Here is a 19,460-nt window from a genome sequence, read left to right as displayed (position 1 = left end):
AATGCTTTGTAGCCAAATTTTACAAAAAATATCAACCATTCTATAAATGTCAAAAATTGGTGCAACATTTAACATATTAGACTTTAAAGGCACTCACAGATGTGCCACTTCCCATGAAATTGTTTCATTCATCCAGCATTATCCAAGTGCAGAAATTTGACACAGAACAAGAACAAGAAAAATTCAATTCCAACACCTCATCCTCCAAAAGTAAAACATGTTTCTTAGCATTCCAAACATGTTTTATTCATAACCCAATCAAAAAGAGGGTAACTGAATTCTCGCATGCCTTCCTTTAACCAAGTCAAAGCTAGCCAAAAATTCCTCCATATTTTCCAAACATACCACTTTCGGAGGGATCACTTTCCACATAGCATAAAAAAATATAGTTTAGTGACGATAACAATTTTAGTAAGGGAATGAGTTTGTTACAGTAATAATCTTTCGGTTTAGTTTTAGCTCCGCAAAAAAGAAATAGTTTAGATTATTAATAATATAGAAATAGTTAACTAAACTTGTAAATGGTTTAATCCAATTCACTATTGAAACTAACTAGTTTAATTCAGTATGTTTACTTTATATTTTAATTTAACTCAATATTTTTGAAGTACTTGATAGTTTAATTTAATTTAAAATATATTTTTTTTCTTTTAAATCATTAAACTATGATAAGCCTATTGTGTTATACTCTTAAATACAAAATCTGAGTTTAATAATTTCATGGTCTCTATTTAAGTTAGAAGTTACATTTTCTTAAACTTTTTTTTCTCAATTAAGTCATAAAAAATTGAAGCAATACAGCTTGTATAATTAAATTGACTGGAATTGACGTAATTTAATAGACTTATTAATAACGTAGAATCAAATTAATCAGATGCTACCATATCATCATCTTCAACCTCAAACTAGAAACCTTAGCCATTGTACCACTGTAATGCTGTCGTCGATCACCATTGACTTCCACGTGCAAGGTGTCACCACTGTTCAACCTATATCGCGAGTCCTAAACCACGAATCTACCTCGCGCCTATCTTATATGCACGAATGAATGAATTATCGCACTTTGTCATAGATATACAAGAAACGTTTGAGCATAACCATAAATCACACCATCATTCATTGTCGTAGAGACCACCACAAGTAACTCTGCCTCCTTCATCGCACAACTCATTTGCGCCACCACCATAGAGCCTCGAGCAACCTGCAAGAACAAGCAACCAAGAACCACTTTATTGCACCACCACAAGCCCTAATTTGAAGATCCATTATATAACCTCACCCCATCAACCTCACTCTCGTCAGCATCAAACCACCATGAATATCTAAAAAAGACTTAAGAATCCACCACCGCACCAAATTTGATCACCAGCACCAACTTCGCCATTCACAGATCCACAAGCCTCAAATGATGAAAACCAGAATCATTCAGTATACTAGATCGCATAAGAGAGGTCAACCATTGCAATAAGGACGCGAACCACCAACATGAGCATGTGCGTCTCCTACGGTAACAACTCCCAACACGTGAGTGCCTTCTACCGTCATGAGCCACAAGTATTACGAGAGAAGAAGCAGTGCACCCGAGTTGGTTTTCTCCAGCATTGCAAAACGAAGGTAGAAAGAAATTGAGGATTTTCGATTTTAGGGTTTTACACAGATATTGGGATTTTTCAATTGTTTGGCCATATTCAAAACTCACGAAACATAGGAAAAGACTTAGCAGACCAGCGGTGATGATTTACAAAATTAAGCTTTTGCATAGATTCAATTATAGTTTACGAAACGAAGATTTAATGTGTTTTTCTCAATTTTTATTTTAAAAAAACGAAATTTCATGTGACTAACTTGTTCACTGAACTATTTCATTTAAAAAGTTCACAACGTGTTACATACACACTTTAGTCAATCTAATGATAAAAGATGCATTACATCAATTCTTTAAAATTAAAAATTGAATTGAGACAAAAAAAAATTAAAGAACCGATCTACAATTAAAAAAACAAAGACTTCTATAATGATTAAACCATAATATATGTATTTTTAAGTAAAATTAAAAAAAATAAATTTGACTAATGTTCTTTTAAGCATATATTTGTTACTATAGTTGAATACTTTAGTTTTTAATTTATAAAAATGTTGATAGTGTACATTGGTTTTAAAAGTAGTTTAAAAGCCTTTAATAGTCATAAAACAAAATAATGAGGTAAATTAATTGATTTAAAATTAATTATATTCTGTATATAGAACACTGTTTTTGTCTCGAAGTGATAGCTGATTGTCCCACATGTTGCCGAAACCAAAATTCATAATCTTTTTGTAACATCCCAAAATTATACAGTCAACAACTATATAATAGAATATTAACATATATTAATATGATAAAGCAGTTTTACAATAACAGAGAACAAGTTCAAAATAATGGCCGAACGGCCTTACATATACACGTAAACTACGAGCGCTACAAAATAATAAGAACGAACGGGTTACAAAAGAAATACCGAACGTTCAATATTCAAACGCAAGCCAAAATAAACGCTCTCTCTAAAGCGGCTCGCTACTAACTACACTAACTAAAATAACCGAACGCCTTTACTGTTCGGCCTTCACCTCAACTTCTACTAAGATATCTTCAGCAATAACTTCCTCTTCAAGTGTTTGCTCCAGAGATGCATCTCCCTCTGCTCACATCCACACGGATGATCATTGCATTTGACAAGACGGATATACAAATACAGACAACACAATGGAAATGCAAGGGTAAGCTTATTGAATTTAATTCAAGTCAAACATATATTTCACACTTATCAAATTCAGCAAGTAAATTCACAACATATACATTCAATTGATACATTAATTCCATCCAAATCCTGATACTAGACCGACCGTCCGGACTGTATGAATCCTGTGTAGCTAAGGCGTCCGTGCACTCAGGTGGGGTAACTGGAATGCTCATCAGTAGCCACCTGAGGTTAGTCTGTTCTGTCCAAGTTACAGTTATGGACTAGACCTCCTGCCATTCCCACGCATGACATACTCCTCTCTACTTGAGAACGAGCACTCACGGAATATCAGGATGAACCACCATCTAAGCTTACCACGTTCATACTTACAAATCTCAATTTCCATTCAAGAGTCGTTCCTCCCTGGAACGCTCGTTCAAAAACCACAATCACAATTTCAACTCTTATAGTGTTCGCACATCTTAATTCTTCCTCTTAAATACATTTTCATTCTATGTTCCACTTGCATAAAAAGACGAACGTTCACTCCCCTTCATAACGAGGACGAACGTCGAGAGCGAGACCGAGAAAGACTCCTTTGAATCAGTTAAATGAACTGACTTTAGTACGACCCGAATAATACTTAGAATAAGTTAAGTATAAAGGCTCTAGGCCGAATTCAAATGAATGTAACACCACCAGACAAATGGAGATTTATACCGAGAACCGTTATCTTAGGGAAAACCGTTTGCCAGTCAATGACCGAACGTGAAAATAGACATTTAATGAAGTTTTTGGACGAACGTCACTGAAGTCTTAGACGAACGTTACTAGATCTATTGGACGAACGCTATTTAAAATTTATGGACGAACGCTATTTCAATTCAGGACGAACGTTATTATGGCTCGTTGATAATTACGGAAGGGACGAGCATTCGGTATAGGACCGAGCGCTACTTATCGTTATATATATATTTTTTTTTAGGACGAGCGTTCGGTCTAAGACCGAGCGCCACTTAGGACGTACGCTTTTAGGTCGAGACTATTCACTGATCCAAAATCATAGAAATTGGGATTTATATAAGGTGAGATACTTAACATTTATGTTTTAATAATTTGACTAAGAGTTCAAAGGGGTATTTTCAGGCTTCTCAAATTCTTATACAACACTCAAGATGTTTTACGTCTGGCCGAACGCTCAAACGTAATACTATATATAGGAGGGTGTTCGTCCGCAAGGATAATCCTTTCCAAATGAAAGAGTTCAGCTATTTTAAGAATTTACTGAGAATACCGAACGGTCAAAGACCGTTTCGATAACGAACGTTCATTTTCATAAGATTTTCATGTTCAAATTCAAAATACAGTAATCATATTTTTCAGTATTCTTTCATACCTTAAATTAAACATATCATAGCCAAAATCTATAGTGTTCATGCATCATCTCATCATACAACTCACATTTCAGTTTAATCCAACCATATAACATTTCATCATTTCCATACAATCAATTCAATATCATATTCATACACTAAAAATCCACTTATCATAAATCACTTCAAACATTACATAAACGCACATGCAGTACAGAAAATCACATGAATTAAATCTAATAAGCTTCCCTTACCCGGATTTGTAGTGATCGCCCTAAAATGAGTGGATCTTGATTCGTCTATATGAGGCTCTCTCAACGTTTCTCTTAAGCTCTCCAACTAAACTAACCAAAAGAAAATGAAGGGCTTAGTCTACACCATTGCATGCAACTGAATACAGTTTGCAGGAACTCCAGAAACGAGCGTCCAAGTGAAACTTACCAGAACTGTAAGTTGTTCGGTTCAATATGGAGCTCTCGGTGCAGGGAGGGTTTCTGCGTTTTCTGAAATGTGATCGGAGAAGAGGATGGTGAGTTGCAGAAGAGAGAAAGATCAAAGTTCTAGAGAGATGGAGGAGAAAAGGAAAAGTCTGAGTTTGGAAAGGGAGAAAGTGCGCGTAGAGAGTGGGAGATTTTCCAGAAAAGTTACTTTTGTTCAAATCCCACTGTCAGACGGACGAGCGTCCCTCTAGACGACACCTGCACCCCACCACTGACTTCAGAAGTTTCCAAATTGACAAGTGGCGTGCATGCACGGCTCGTTCTCAGTGGATTTTTAATGCATTGAGTTGCGTGGCATGGTGCATTAATGGAAGCTGACAGGTGACTAAGCATGGTTTTAATGAGACGTGACACTTTTCAATTCTCCCCCTCTTAACTCCAATTTCATTTTTAAGTAAACAACAGTTTCCAAAACCAAAATGCATTATTAGGATGTGCTATTTTTCACACTTAATATACTTCCAATTCAGAAGTGCTTCAAACAACAGTTATTCACAGTAATTACTTTTTCTATTCAATATTATGCATTTATTGTGACATGAAAAAAAGGGTACATTAGAAAATGTCATAAATATTTTATTAGGTAAACGATACTATTATGTTTTTTTATTTTTCAAAAGAATGTTAAATGAAAACTTTTAAAGCGTAGACAGTACAATTTAGCTGAATTATTATACTTGACTTAATTCATAGAGTTACTATATATGTTATCTCTATAAATATAACTATAGCTGCTTTAGAACAATTGTTTTTCTGCTAAAGAATTCTGCAAATAAATGTAGTGTTGGTGCTGTTCAACGCTGATGTGCAGGTTACGTGTGCCAAAACGAAGACAATGAGAAGCATCTGTTGACTGATTTATGCACTGTTATTTTATTGAAAAATAAATTAACTTTTTTATGTTTTTTTTACAGGATATATATGTATTTCGGCTGGCGTGGCTTTCCACGAAGACAGAGACACGTGCCCAAAATTAAACAAATGTTTTTTTTTTTATCTAGTGACACATATTCTATAATGTTCTCTGTCTCTTATGCTCATCATTATGCAACCTAATCCTCCAAATTATACTCATGGTCTTAGTGACTTAAATCTATTCAATTTTCTCCTAAAATAAAATCACATTTCGATGTGGTATGCGAAGAGCAACTTCCTCCGTTAAGACCTTCTTATTAAATGATATATAATACTATCAGTCACCTTTTTTACGAATGTATAGATTATAGAGTTATCTTGTTAGGTTTTAATTTATTTTGAATAAATATTAGTTCAATACATTAAGGATTAATATATTTTGTTTTTAATATAATAAGAAAAAAATTCTTATTTTAGTAAGAAACTTAAATTTTATTAATTTTATTCACATTCTGTTAATAGTTTACTGAACATGTATTTATGAATTTCATCTTTAACTATAATGTGTATTTTTTCAAAGAAAAAATAATAATTTTAATAGTCAATTAACATTAAAAATTCTTTTACTATTCATTTGTTTTTTATTTTATAAATTTGATTTGATATTTAGTTAGATGTTCTAAGTATTAATGATTTATATCCACAACATTATTAAAATTCTGATTTTTATAGGAGTTTCTTTATCAATTGCTTTTTAAAATTTTGAAATAGTATTTTTTTTATTTTTTCTTTAAAATTAAAAAAAATCACAAAAAAACGTAAAATATAATTTGTAAATAATAAAATTTATGTCAATTAAATCTCTTTCGTTAAATAGACAGAAACGACGTTAACTTTTTTTTCTCTCCTTTGTTTTTCTGTGCCAGCCTTTTGTCAATGTTTGCAATATCACTTGTTCTTTGCGCAACTTGTAATACTTTTAATGATGGATGTTTTATTTTATGATTTAAATTTTATCGCTACATTAGCATAAAGTTGCTTTTTATTATCTAATAAAAATAATTATAAGCACATATTCTTAAAAGAATGTGAAAATTTGTAATAATTATTTTAAAAAATATTTTGAAGGTAGTTCATTCAATCAACATTGTAAAATTTGTTTTCACAATTATTTAAAATTAAACTCAAGATATAATTTAATTCAAACTGGCCTTAAAAGATCTTTTGAATAAACTATAATTTTTCATCTTAAATTAATTTATATCAATTTTAAAAACATTAAGCTTAAAAATTTATGCATAAAGTAATTTAATTTTACAAAATATTTGTACCCGTTTTTAGGTAGAATTTTGCAAAATATTTGTACCCGAATTTTATGTAGTTTTCATGTTTATTAATTTTGTAATTAGTGCAAATGTTGTAATTCTTTTTCTCTTTGTCATATTTTTAGAAAGAATTCGTGTTAGTAGAAAGAATTTTTAGAAAGAATTCGTGAAGGAACTAGCTTAAATGGAATTTTTTTTGCTGGTTTGAAGGTAGCATGGTATCTTGTCTAACCAAAATATATGTTTTTTTTAACACCCAGTTTCAAAAGAATATTAAATTAATAAAAATATTATAATAAAGTTAAATACAAATAGAATATGTTAAACCTCAGTAGTATTTAAATAAATTTAATAAATAAAAATAAAACATAGTCGAAAAGAGAAAAAACGAGAGCTTATGAAAAAAAAAGTTAATTAATTATGATTGTTTATTAATCAACACAAATATTATTATTTATTAATACTTTGTTTCAATTTTTTGTAAATGTTGACTGAAATTTTTTTCAAAAACATTAATTATGATTGTTTTACATTTAAATAATTGTATGTATTAGTAATTGAAATATTTCATCCAAATAAAAATATTTTAATTTGAATTTACTTATCCAAATAAATAATGAAAACTAAAATAATTTAAACTAATATCAATTTAAATTTAATATATTTAAATATATCCTTTGAAAAATCTTTATATCAAAGCAAAGTAAAATTAAATAAAATACTAGGATATTTATAAATTTTAGGTATATCTAAATTTTTTATATTTCATTTTTTTATGACATATTTGTTATCAGATTTAAAAACAAAGTATATAAAAGTATAATTTATTATAAAAATAATTATTAATATAATTTATTGTTGTACCAACCAAAGGATAAGTAAAAGCACATATGAGTCTTATGAACATAATCCAAAGACAAAAGGACATTAATAGCACTGACAAAGACTGACGCATTGCACAGAAGAGCATAAGAGAGAAAAAAAAAGTTAACGTCGTTTCTATGTATTTAACGGAAGGGACTGAGGAAAAATTTACTAAGTTTGGACAAAATTGACATTTTTAAACCACGTTTGGACGAAATTGAAACATTTTAAAAAAAATGGACAAACTTGACACCCTGCATCCAAATCAGGGACAAAGAAATTAATTAAACCTTTTTTAATATAAACCTATAAAAAAAAGCTTTAAATTAATTTATCTGTTCTTTTCGTCCAATAGTAATAGACATATATTCAATGTTTACTTAAAGCATACTTTTAAATATTTCTAATTAATACTTGTAAATTAGTTGGTCGGCTGTGTTGTGGATAACATGTAGCTTTTCAAATGTTTCATCACAAAATATGTAATGCAATTATCAATTGAGAAATATTTTAACTAAGTAAATTTTTGTATTGACTTCTTTTTGTAAATATGTTTAGTCAATATTTTTCCATAGTTTAGTTAAAACGTAGGGTCTAAATTAATAAAAAAAGTTTTTGGGTCATGAAGCAATTAGGGCAAATAATTATAATAAAATAATAACAACAGTTTATATAATATTTTCATACTAGTTTTTCTAAAAAATTTATTAATAAATCACATATAAATTTAGAACATTTACTTAATGATAATATAAGTATGTTTTCTAATGTATTTAATTTTGTATTTCACAAAAAACTTGTAATTAAACTTTGACTTCTCTTAAAAACATTAAGGCTTTATTTATATTAAAGTAGTTTTGTACATAAAGAATAATAATAATAACAAATTATTGTTTGTATATGTTGATATGTAATGAAAGTTGTGGATGAATTTGTTTGCGAGGACGTTTTTGTCTAGTCTCAAACATGTGAAGAACAACGTCAAAATCAAGTTGGAAGGAAGGAAATTACTTCTCACCTTTTCTTATATAATTGATTATGAAAACATTGATAATTCACTTCATATAACATAATCTTTTATCGATACGTATTATATAATATTGTAATATAATAATAATAAATAGAAATAATTAATAATAATAACATATATAAATTAAATATTAATAAAAATATTAGAAACAGTTATGAATAATTTAGTTATTTTATAAAATTTCTTAAAATCATTATATCTATTAAATCTCTTACAATTTTTTTTTATGTTCCTTCACTTTTTCATATTCATTCTGTTTCTTTCTATTTAAATGATCTTTCTTTTTTTCTCTTTATTTTTATTTTCTTCAAATTTACTCCTTGAAACAAACAAAAGATAAAGCAATATAACACAAGTAGGTTAATATTTGAGATCAAACATATCTTCAATTGCTCGGTTGGCACATGGTGGATGGCATTACATGATAAAATAATCCTAAATTATTTTTCTTAATTTTGGTCAAAATCATAGCCATGAAAATTTGGTATCGTATAAAACAAAGTTGTAATGCCTCTATACCAAATGATAATATTTTTTTTTTATATAAAAAGCTAGATAATATTCATCAAAAAGAGACAAAATTGCAACATATTTTGTATGAATTAATAGTGAGAGGGTATGGTTATATTAAGGAAACGTCGAATTCTTTTTGCTGTGGAAATAATTCCTTAGAAAAATATTGTGGAAAACTATGAAAGTGAGAGAAAGTTGTTCTTTGATCATAACTACCTAAAAAATAGTCAACGATAAAATTCACATATTTCAGCCCAATAATATAACAACCTAAATAATACTTATTCATAAAACAGTCAACGACAAAATTTGACATATAATTCAGTAATATAATATTTAACTATCTAAATAATACTAATTAATAAATTGGTTAAACAAAATTCTAGTTAGATTCTCTAATTTAACAGTATAAAATACAAAGAAAGATTGGGTATACAAACTAATAATAGATAATAATTGTACTGCCAATATTGTATTTTCAAAATCTTGAGGTTCATATATATATACACACACACATACATACACTATCCACCCTCCATAGATTCCAGTAGTTTGAACTTGGTAGCAGAGAATCCATTGTATTTATAAGTTGTAACCAATTCCAAAGTTATATCTTGTCGTAGAACTGTACCTTAGATTCTGAAATTGAATATATTTTATTTGTTGCCATTTCAAACTTGTTTTGTTTCTCCAGCTCATATAACTATGCATTCACATGCTTTTTTTGAAGCTTAAACTGCCAAGCATGGGGATTTGTAAATATTACAAATTACTATAGATTGATAATTTCAATTCACACTGTCTTCTGCATGCATGACATGAAACCAACTAAGAAGGACTCTATCACTCATAAGTTTCTACATACACACACATAATAACAACATCATCGTCAACAACAATAATATATATATATATAACTGTATATGTTAACATACATCGATAAGTGTTGCAGCATGGGGGCAACGAGGTCAATATTCTCTGTCACTACTAAAGCTTGGCTATTCCACAGAGATTTTATAAATATGAGACATCTTTAGCTTCTGTTTAGTTGGGAAGGAGGAAAGTGAAAATAAGGAGACATTTCTTATTTTATTATTTTCTTCTTCAACTAAAAACATATTTTTTTCTTTGTTTTTCCATATAAAATCTCATTGACAAATTTTACACGTTTAACCATGGGTATTTATTTCTCCTTTTGTATAAGTTTCATTCTCAACGTATTCATCAGGATTAAGGAAGGGATTTATTTTATTTTTTAATGACTTAAAACTTTGATACAATTATTTATTTACTTCTCAAACTAATTCGATTAGGACTGATAATACATGAGTAAGATCGTATTATAATTATAGTTTCAAATATAACATATAAATCATAATAATTTAATTAGTTTAATTAAGACATGTTTGTTACCTTTATTATATTAATCATCAGCTCGTTTTCGAGTCTAAGGCTTTGCTCATTTGAATGAATTTGAGAGGATTTGAAGGTAACTTTTTTGTTGTTTATTTGAGTGGATTTGAAGGTAAGCGAGAGTGGATTTGGAGGTAAGTGAAAGTGGATTTAGAAGTAAAGTTTATGAGAATTAGTGTAAGATTTGATTTATGTGACAGATTAAAAAAATTTACTTATAAATTCATTCTCACTTACTTCCAAATCCACCCAAATAAATAATAAAAGATTTATCTTCAAATCTTCTCAAATTCATTCAATTACTCTTCCCCAAATTCATTAAAGTGAACAAAGTGTGAATCTTTTAGCATCCAACGACGTTGATCATAGGAGAAGAAATCGGAGCGTGGTGATGATTGGGAGAGAAAGCCAACCCTAACAAGTAAAAGAGTAGTAGTGGCTCAAGTTGTAAATAAAAGATTTTAGTGTTATTAGAACACAAAAGGAACTTCTACTGAGTTCCCTTTAACTATGACTTTTAATATTCAGGCTGAAGTTGTTGAAAACTATAACTTTGCAATGATTTTTTTTCTTTTATGATGGTCGTTATATTAAAATAATTTGCACAACTGTCACCAAATCACAAACAGTCCAAATAATTTTGTATTGGTATATATATAGTTGATTGTTGAAATTAGACTTATTTATAATTCTGAATATTCCCTTTAGCTATAATTTTTAATTATGGTGGCTGAAAAATAGTTGAAAATCAGAACTTCTCAATTGTTATATTAAACCATGAAATGATAACCATTTACACAATCGGCACCAAATTGCAATGTATAAAATAATAATTTAAACCATTTTCTATTAATATATAATTGATTCATTTTTTTATCGTAATATATAAAAAAGTAGTACAAATAAATTAAAATTATTTGATATAGTAATGTGATTATTATGATATTATCATTGTTTTTTTATCTTGTAACATGATAAATTCATACTTGACACACTTTTTCAATTCTAAAAACTCTTTTATGAATTCTTACCACTAAAAATTGTATGAATTATTTGAATCAATACAACAAAGTGTTTGCATCCTAGATATATCTTTATATATATATATATATATATATATATATATATATATATATATATATATATATATAGGGTTAAATATGTTTTTGATCCCTTAACTTTTAGTGAAAATTGGAATTAGTCCTTCTTCAAAACTTTGGACTAATTTAGTCCCCAAACTTTAGAAATGTGTGAATTTAGTCCTTTTAACCAAATTTTATTAACTTTATTTGATGTTTCAAACGCATTTTTCAGTTAACATTGAAGCAAAAATGTGTCAAATGATATAAACAATTCAAATGCTATCATGAAACATTAAATAAATCTAACAAAATTTAGTTCAAAGGACTAAATTCACACATTTTTTAAATTTGAGGACTAAATTAGTACATGTTCTCGAATTGATCATCCATGTTTGAATAAAACGTTCTCACATTTACCTATTCCTTTATCATATAGTCTTCTTCAAATTAAACATTTCAAATTAAATAAGTTATATATAAATTCCTTATTTCTCCACTTCTTTCATATTCGCCAGTTGTGTGTTGGATTAATTCAACACCATTCAAAATAAGATACATAATACTTAATTTTTATATTAAATATCAAATGAGAAATCAAAATTCATTAAATAAATATATCATACAATTTTTCGCAAATTTTGGTAGCATAGTATTTGAAATATAGACTTACCAAATATTAAACAAAATACAAACTATTTTTTCGAGAGTAAGACACTGCCAAGCCCAATACGACTTTGTCCAAAAGAAAAAAATAATAGAAATAATAACAATTTAAATAATATTCCATTCTACAACTATGACTGTGAGGGTCACATGACCATCATCTTCCATTTTACATAATTAATGTGTAATTAAGACAGAATTGAAGTAGATGGTATAATATGCTTCTCACAAAAAACAATTATATGCACTATATATTATAGTAAGAGTTTAATGAATTAACTTCTTTAAAGCATCCAATAACAACCTTATATATCAACCATCAAAAAGAGAACAAATAAAATTCTATCATCAACAAACAAATACCAGAGGAGAAAACCCTTTTAAATTTAGAAGAAAGAAAACTCATAATTAATTAATGAATATATCTTTTTTTGTTCTTAATGTTAGTTTGCTTTGGGAACTAGCACGGTTGAATGCGACATCTTTTCTTCTTCACTACAAAATTAATGTATTATAGGAAGGGTTTATTTCTCGGGGTTTTGAAAACCTTTAAAAAATCTTGGCGGTTTTTTGTTAACCGCAGATAAATCGAAATAATATTTTTTGATTTTGTTTTTCCTTCTTAATTTTCGCACCGCGCTCGTTAAGTTTATCTTCCCTTAAAAGAACCTTCATTTTCTCTCATTTGTTAGGGTTTATCTTCCCCAAAAAGAGTCTATGCTTTCTCTTCTTCTCCTTCACGACCAGAATCACTACAGACAAGCATGGTGGCGACGGTACTGGTGCAGACAGCTCTACTCTCCACTCCTTCTTCTTCGTTCACTCGTCAAACATGGAGCCACGTTCTTTCTTCACCTCCATCCGCGACAACTCTTGTCTTCATGTCCAACACCATCGCACCTCCATCACATCTCCTTCATCCACGGTTGCACCTTCGTCAAATGGTTGAAGCCTCCATCGCCTAGATCTCCTTCATCGACGACAGTAGTTGCTTGTGACCTCAACGACACTACTGTGAGCTCCCTCCCTTTCTTTATTCGATTTTTTCATCTGGCAAGAGGGGTTTTGCTCCTCCTTTTTCATTCTTTCCAAATCTGGTTCCTATGGAGGATCTAGCGAGGTTGTGTCACCGCATTCGGTACCAGTCAGAGTAGTGGGGATGATCCTGGAGTGATGAAACCGAGTTAGCAATTAAATTTATGAGGAAGCTGAGGCGTTGACTGATGGGATTGAAGAAGAGTCACAATATGTTGAAGAGGTATTCAGGATCAAGGATGTTTTGCTTAACTGTGAAGAAGATGTACGATATTTATTTTAGCACAATGTTTGGTTTTTGTGTGTCCAAATTACCTCTCTACCAACTCCACCCCTCCTTCTTTGTTTACTTCTGCATCAATAGATGCTTCTTTGTGTTCAATTTGTTTTTGTTTTTGAGTTTTAATGAAGAATAAGTTTCTCTTACTTTTGAGAAGGGTTTTCGTTAGTTATATTTATAGAATAAGGTTTTAAATTATAGTCATTGTAACTTTTGATGTTCGATAAGTCTGCCTAATGTGATTGCCATCATGTGGATGGTCTTGCTCCAACCACAATGGTCGTTTTCTAAAATCCTAGTTTTATTAGATGACAATGGAGTTCTTACATGAAAGACTAAATTGGTTTGTGTCTTGCGGTCCCCTGGTTCAAGGTTTTATATTTCATGTTGTAATAGTCTTATTCAGTTTTATTTGATTCATTGAGGAGGCTTCAGTTGATTTTTCACTAGGCATTTGTTTTCTTGATTATGTACAATGTTTTAGGGTACTAAATTTTGGTTATCTACAAGGATACCAGTGGGTCATCAAAGGAGAAAAAGAGACGATGTCAAACGCAATAAAAGGGTTCACTCAACAACTCTACTGGATTTTACACTTTAGAACATTTTAATGGGAATTTTTAAGTAATTATGTGAGGTTCCTATTACATCATAGGTTTTAAAGAGGACTTTATTAGTTTATATATTAGTTTATTAGAAGGTGTAATTAGGTATAAATGTAAATCATTATTTGAACAATTTGTTGTATTAAAGGTTAAACCCATTCGGAGGTCCCTATTTTCGTGGGGTTGTCCCAGTTACATCCCCGTCTTTTAAGTTTTTCTAATTAGGTCCTTAATATTGAAAAACTGAATGAATTGGGCCCCTTCCATTAAATCAAGTTAACGGGGTTAAGTTTTTGCTTACCCGTGAGGTTGACGTGGATAATTTTGGATACGTGGCGTGCACAGACCCTTATACCTGGGTTTTTTTATTTCTACGTGGCATTTTCTTAAACAACGAATTTAAAAATTGGGGTTTTTATTAGGCATTATAAAATTAGGGTTAATTGAAAATTGAATTGGGATTATAATTGGGAAGATAAAATATAAAGATGAGTGTTTCGCAAGCAGAGGTGAAGTCCTTAGGGCATTGCAAATTCGTGATTGGAGTAAGGGTTGCTATCTGGACGTGAATCGCGAAGTACTTGAATGTGTATCGCAAGCGGTTGGTGTGGATTTTCGTGGGAGGTTAGTATGTGTACTATAGATAGGTATCAATTTAATATTCAGTGTTTTTTGTTGTTATCTGGCCATGCTTTTTTGAATGTGGGGTTGGGGTTGATTGTAGTGTGATTGTATGCATATTGCGGTTGTGGTCCTGCATGTCCCCCATAGTTAAAGTTCCTTGTCTGCTATCATTATCAGTTGTTTAATGATTTAATATTTGGTGTTTTTTGTCGTTTTACGTTTAGTTATAGGTGTAGAATATTCTTGACTTTGTTGTTTGTGATGGAGGGTGATATAGAGGTTGTTATTCACCATGGGGGGAACTTGGTGAATGAAGGGTGCTTGAAGTATGAAGGGGAAAGTGATGCTATGCATTTTGACCATGACTTGTGGAGTTACTTTGTTGTGGTGAGTGTAGTAAAAGCGCTTGGATATGATGGATTTAAGGATTTGTGGTATTCTGTTGGATGTGGTCCTGTATTAGATGGTAAGCTAGAAGCCTTGTGTGATGACGTAGGAGCTATGCATATGGTCAATTTAGCTAGGTTAAATGGTCAGGTTCATTTATATGTTGTGCACACTGTGTCTGAACCTGATGTCATTCAGATGATTGAATATAATGTTCATGAAGAAGGTGAGGAAGTTGCAGTTGAGATGCATGATAGTGGTGAGTGTGCAATGTTGGATGAAAGGACAGAACAAGATGATGGTTTATGTCTTAGGCAATCCTTGGGAGATGGTGGTGTCACAGAACAGTTGGATGAGGGGGTAGGTGGTCATGTTGGTGAGGGTGACAGAATAAAAGTTCATGTTGGTGAGGGGGACAAAATAGAAGTTGATGTTGAGGGTGAGAGAATACAAGATGATGAGGCTCATGATGAGAGGACAAAACCAAATAATGTTCAGGAGACAATAGAAGTTGATGTTGAGGGTGAGGGGGACATAATAGAAGTTGATGTTGAGGGTGAGGGAATACAAGATGATGAGGCTCATGACGAGAGGACAAAACCAAATAATGTTCAGGAGACAATAGAAGTTGATGTTGAGGATGAGGGGGACAAAATAGAAGTTGATGTTGAGGGTGAGGGAATACAAGATGATGAGGCTCATGATGAGAGGATAGAACCAAATAATGTTTAGGAGACAATAGAAGTTGATGAAGCACATGATGAGAGGACAGAAGTAAATGACGGTGAGGCTAACAGAACAGAAGTAGAAGAAGAGTTGGAGGACATAGAAGAACAAGTCCGTGAATGGAGTACATCAGATGATGATAATGGTGAAGTGAATAGTATGGATGGTTTAGTAGACATAAACATCCAGTGTGACTTCAGAGAAAATGATAGTTATGGTAATATGGAGGTTGATTGAAGTGTTCTTTGTGAGTCAGATTTGGAAGAACATGACATTAGTGATAACAGTTTATTCAATGATGAATGGGAATCTGAGGAGTTAACTTCTCCTGATATCAGTGATGAAGAAAGTGATGTTGAAGAGGGATAAGGAAATTTTATTACATTCACTATGCCAAAAAAGATGGTTGATTTCAACTGGGAGGTGGGAACATTTTTTGGGCACAAAAAAGACATCTTGGATGCCATCAAAACCTACGCACTAGAGAATGGAAAAAATCTAAAATTTATTAAAAATAATAAAAAAAAAAGAATAAGGCTTAAGTGTGTGGGAGCAAAAGGAGAATGTCCATGGATGACTTATTTTGGTTACATGGAGGCAATAGATACATGGCAGTTGAGGACTGTGGTGGATCGACACACGTGCAGTAGGGAGCATAAGTTGGGCCTATTCAATGCAAAATGACTAAGTAAAAAATTGGAAAAAACAGTAAGAAAGAATCCTAATGTTAAGGGTGTTGACATTAGAGATAAAATAAGTAGGAAATGGAACATAACAATAAGTAAAAATATGGCTTACAGGGCGAAAGCCTATGCTTCAGACGAAGTGGAAGGGTCCTTCACTATGCAATATAGTAGAATTTATGATTACGCTCATGAGCTATTAGCAAGAAACCCAGGGTCCACTATCAAGGTCAAAGTTGAGGACTATGATGGAAAACGAATATTTGAAAGGTTTTACGCATGCCTCAAGGCAGGCAAAGATAGCTTTGTCTCATGCAGGCCAATCATTGGCCTTGATGGAGCCTTTTTTAAAGGTAGACATCGTGGTGAGCTGTTAAGTGTTGTTGCTCGAGATGCAAACGATCGAATGATGCCACTAGCATATTCCATAGTAGAGGTCAAGAACAAGGAGACTTGGACATGGTTTATGGAGCTACTCATTGAAGACCTAGGTGGACCTGAGTTGTGTTCTTCACTTACATTGATATCAGATCAACAGAAGGTAAATTGCATTATTGGTTTTTGTGTTTTATCTTATAAATATCATCATACTTATTGTTGACTCATTCACAAGGACTCTTACCAGCTGTACAAGATCTACTTCCTGGAATTGCACACAGATTTTGTGTAAGGCATTTATATGTCAGTTTCAGGAAGAAATTCATTGGAAAGAATCTTAAGAAGCTTATGTGGAGGGCAGCAACGACAACCCACCCACAGAAATGGGAGAATGAGATGAGAAGTATAAGAGAGGTCAACGAAGACGCGTTTCGCCACTTGATAGCTATTCCTCCAAAATATTCCATTGTCCATCTTTAGATTTCTTTTACTGTCTGTTAGGAAGCTAAAAGTATGACTTATTTTAAATACTAATTGTATGACTTATTTCTACATTCAAGGTTTTGGTCCAGATCAAGGTTCACAAGCACAGCTCAATGTGATACCTTGGTAAATAGCTTGTCAGAAGCCTTTAATAGTATTTTGGTTCACACGAGGACAAAACCAATTATTACAATGTTGGAGGAAATCAGACTTTACATCATGAAGAGATGAGCCACTAATAGGTCAAGGGTAAAGTCATTTAAGTCATCAATTTGTCCAAAAATACTCAGTAGACTACAAAAGGAGGCCCTACTAACACAATACTGGATTCCCAGGTATTCACAAATTTTTTTCTTTCTTTTTTTTTCAATAGTGCTCTGCATTACTAATGTTGCCTAATGTTCACAGCTGGTCTGTACAAAAGCTATTTAAAGTCAGACATGTGTCCCAAACTGGGGACAAATATGTGGTGAACATAGATGAATATTCATGTTCATGCAGAAAATGGAGCATCAGTGGAATACCTTGTGTTCATGCATTGGCAAGAATGAGGTTTCTGAACCTCAATGAAGAGGACTACATACCTGTATGCTTTCTCACTTCAACGTATGAAGAAATATACTCCTCTATTATCTATCCTATTAATGGAAACAACCTGTGGGAGTTAACAAAACATCCAGATGTCATGCCTCCATAAAAAAGAAAGATGCATGGTCATCCTAAGAAGAAAAGGAGGTTAGAGCAGTGGGAGTTGAAGAAAAATAGCACCAGGATGAGCAAAGGTGGATTGGTTAAGAGATATAGCAAGTGTAGGGAAGTGGGTCACAACAAAACACGTTGTCCCAAGAGAAACGACCAAGATGTTTTGTAGTCACACGGAGAAGAACCCACTTCATTGGCTTAGGGTGCACGACATGGAGAAGAACCATCATCAGAGTTGAAACAATGTTTTAAGTTTTATGAAATGAACTGTAATAGATAGATCAAACTTTGATGTAATCCATTACATCACTCTTTTAGAAACAATGCTTTAGCTTTCAGTATTCTATATATTGGTATTTGTATGAACAATGGATGACTACATACTTATTTGGTATTATGAATGGCAGATTTCATTGCAACCTTTTACTTGTGAATGACACATTTCATTGGAACATATTAGTTGTGAATGACATATTTGATTGGAACATTTTAGTTCTCAATGGCAGATTTGATTGGACCATTTTAGTTGTCAATGGTACATTTGATTGGAACATTTTAGTGGTGAAAAATGTCATATGTGAAACCTGCATATTTGATTATAGGGAAAACCTACATTTTATGCAGATTTGAAACCTACATTTAATTTGTGTTCAATGTGAAACCTGAATAAAGTACATCAGCCCAGTTACATGTTACATTGGTTCATTATAGGCAAGCAGTACAAACAAGAATAATGTTCACTACAAATCTTAATTTCATTCAACATTGAACATCTTAATTTCATTAAACATTAAAAATCTCCAACTATTACATCTGCAACTAACATAACAAAACTATTACATCTTCATTACATTAAACTGCCCTACATTACACCTATTTATACACAGATTATCATTCCCTTCCCATCAACATTGAACTATAATCATGTTGATTACACATACAATACAAACAACCCCAACCAAAATTTTCGTCCACCTTTCAAGACCCATCATGACTTTCTGCAGACCAAGTATCTTGTCATCACTTTCATTTTGAAAACTCTTCAACAACCTCTCATCATTTGCTTCCAACACCTCACAGCTAACACTTTCGTCAATTCCCCCTCACTGGACCATCTGAAGTAGTTGCATCCAGCATTTTCACTTCCACTCTTATACCTAGGGCAACCCTAGAATTGTTTGCCTCGATTCTTACTGGTTTTCGCAGTCCTCAACACAAA

The 19,460-nt window shown here is 31.6% G+C and overlaps 1 protein-coding gene across 1 annotated transcript; it reads left to right on the top strand.

The window, feature by feature from the left end:
* The first annotated feature begins 16,784 nt into the window (after nt 1–16,784).
* On the top strand, nt 16,785–17,348 carry LOC148204041 (uncharacterized). The gene is made up of 2 exons (XM_088107555.1): nt 16,785–17,219; nt 17,292–17,348. The coding sequence occupies exons 1-2, from the start codon at nt 16,785–16,787 to the stop codon at nt 17,346–17,348; spliced, it is 492 nt and encodes a 163-aa protein (XP_087963681.1).
* Nucleotides 17,349–19,460: the final 2,112 nt, after the last annotated feature.

The sequence above is a fragment of the Vigna umbellata genome, chromosome 2 (assembly GCF_029865625.1).
Source record: "Vigna umbellata cultivar VRB3 chromosome 2, Vumbellata_1.0, whole genome shotgun sequence".
In the NCBI taxonomy this organism is placed as follows: Eukaryota; Viridiplantae; Streptophyta; class Magnoliopsida; order Fabales; family Fabaceae; genus Vigna; species Vigna umbellata.
The sequence above is the reverse complement of the archived record's forward strand: the minus strand, read 5'-3'. Positions and strand labels throughout refer to the sequence as shown.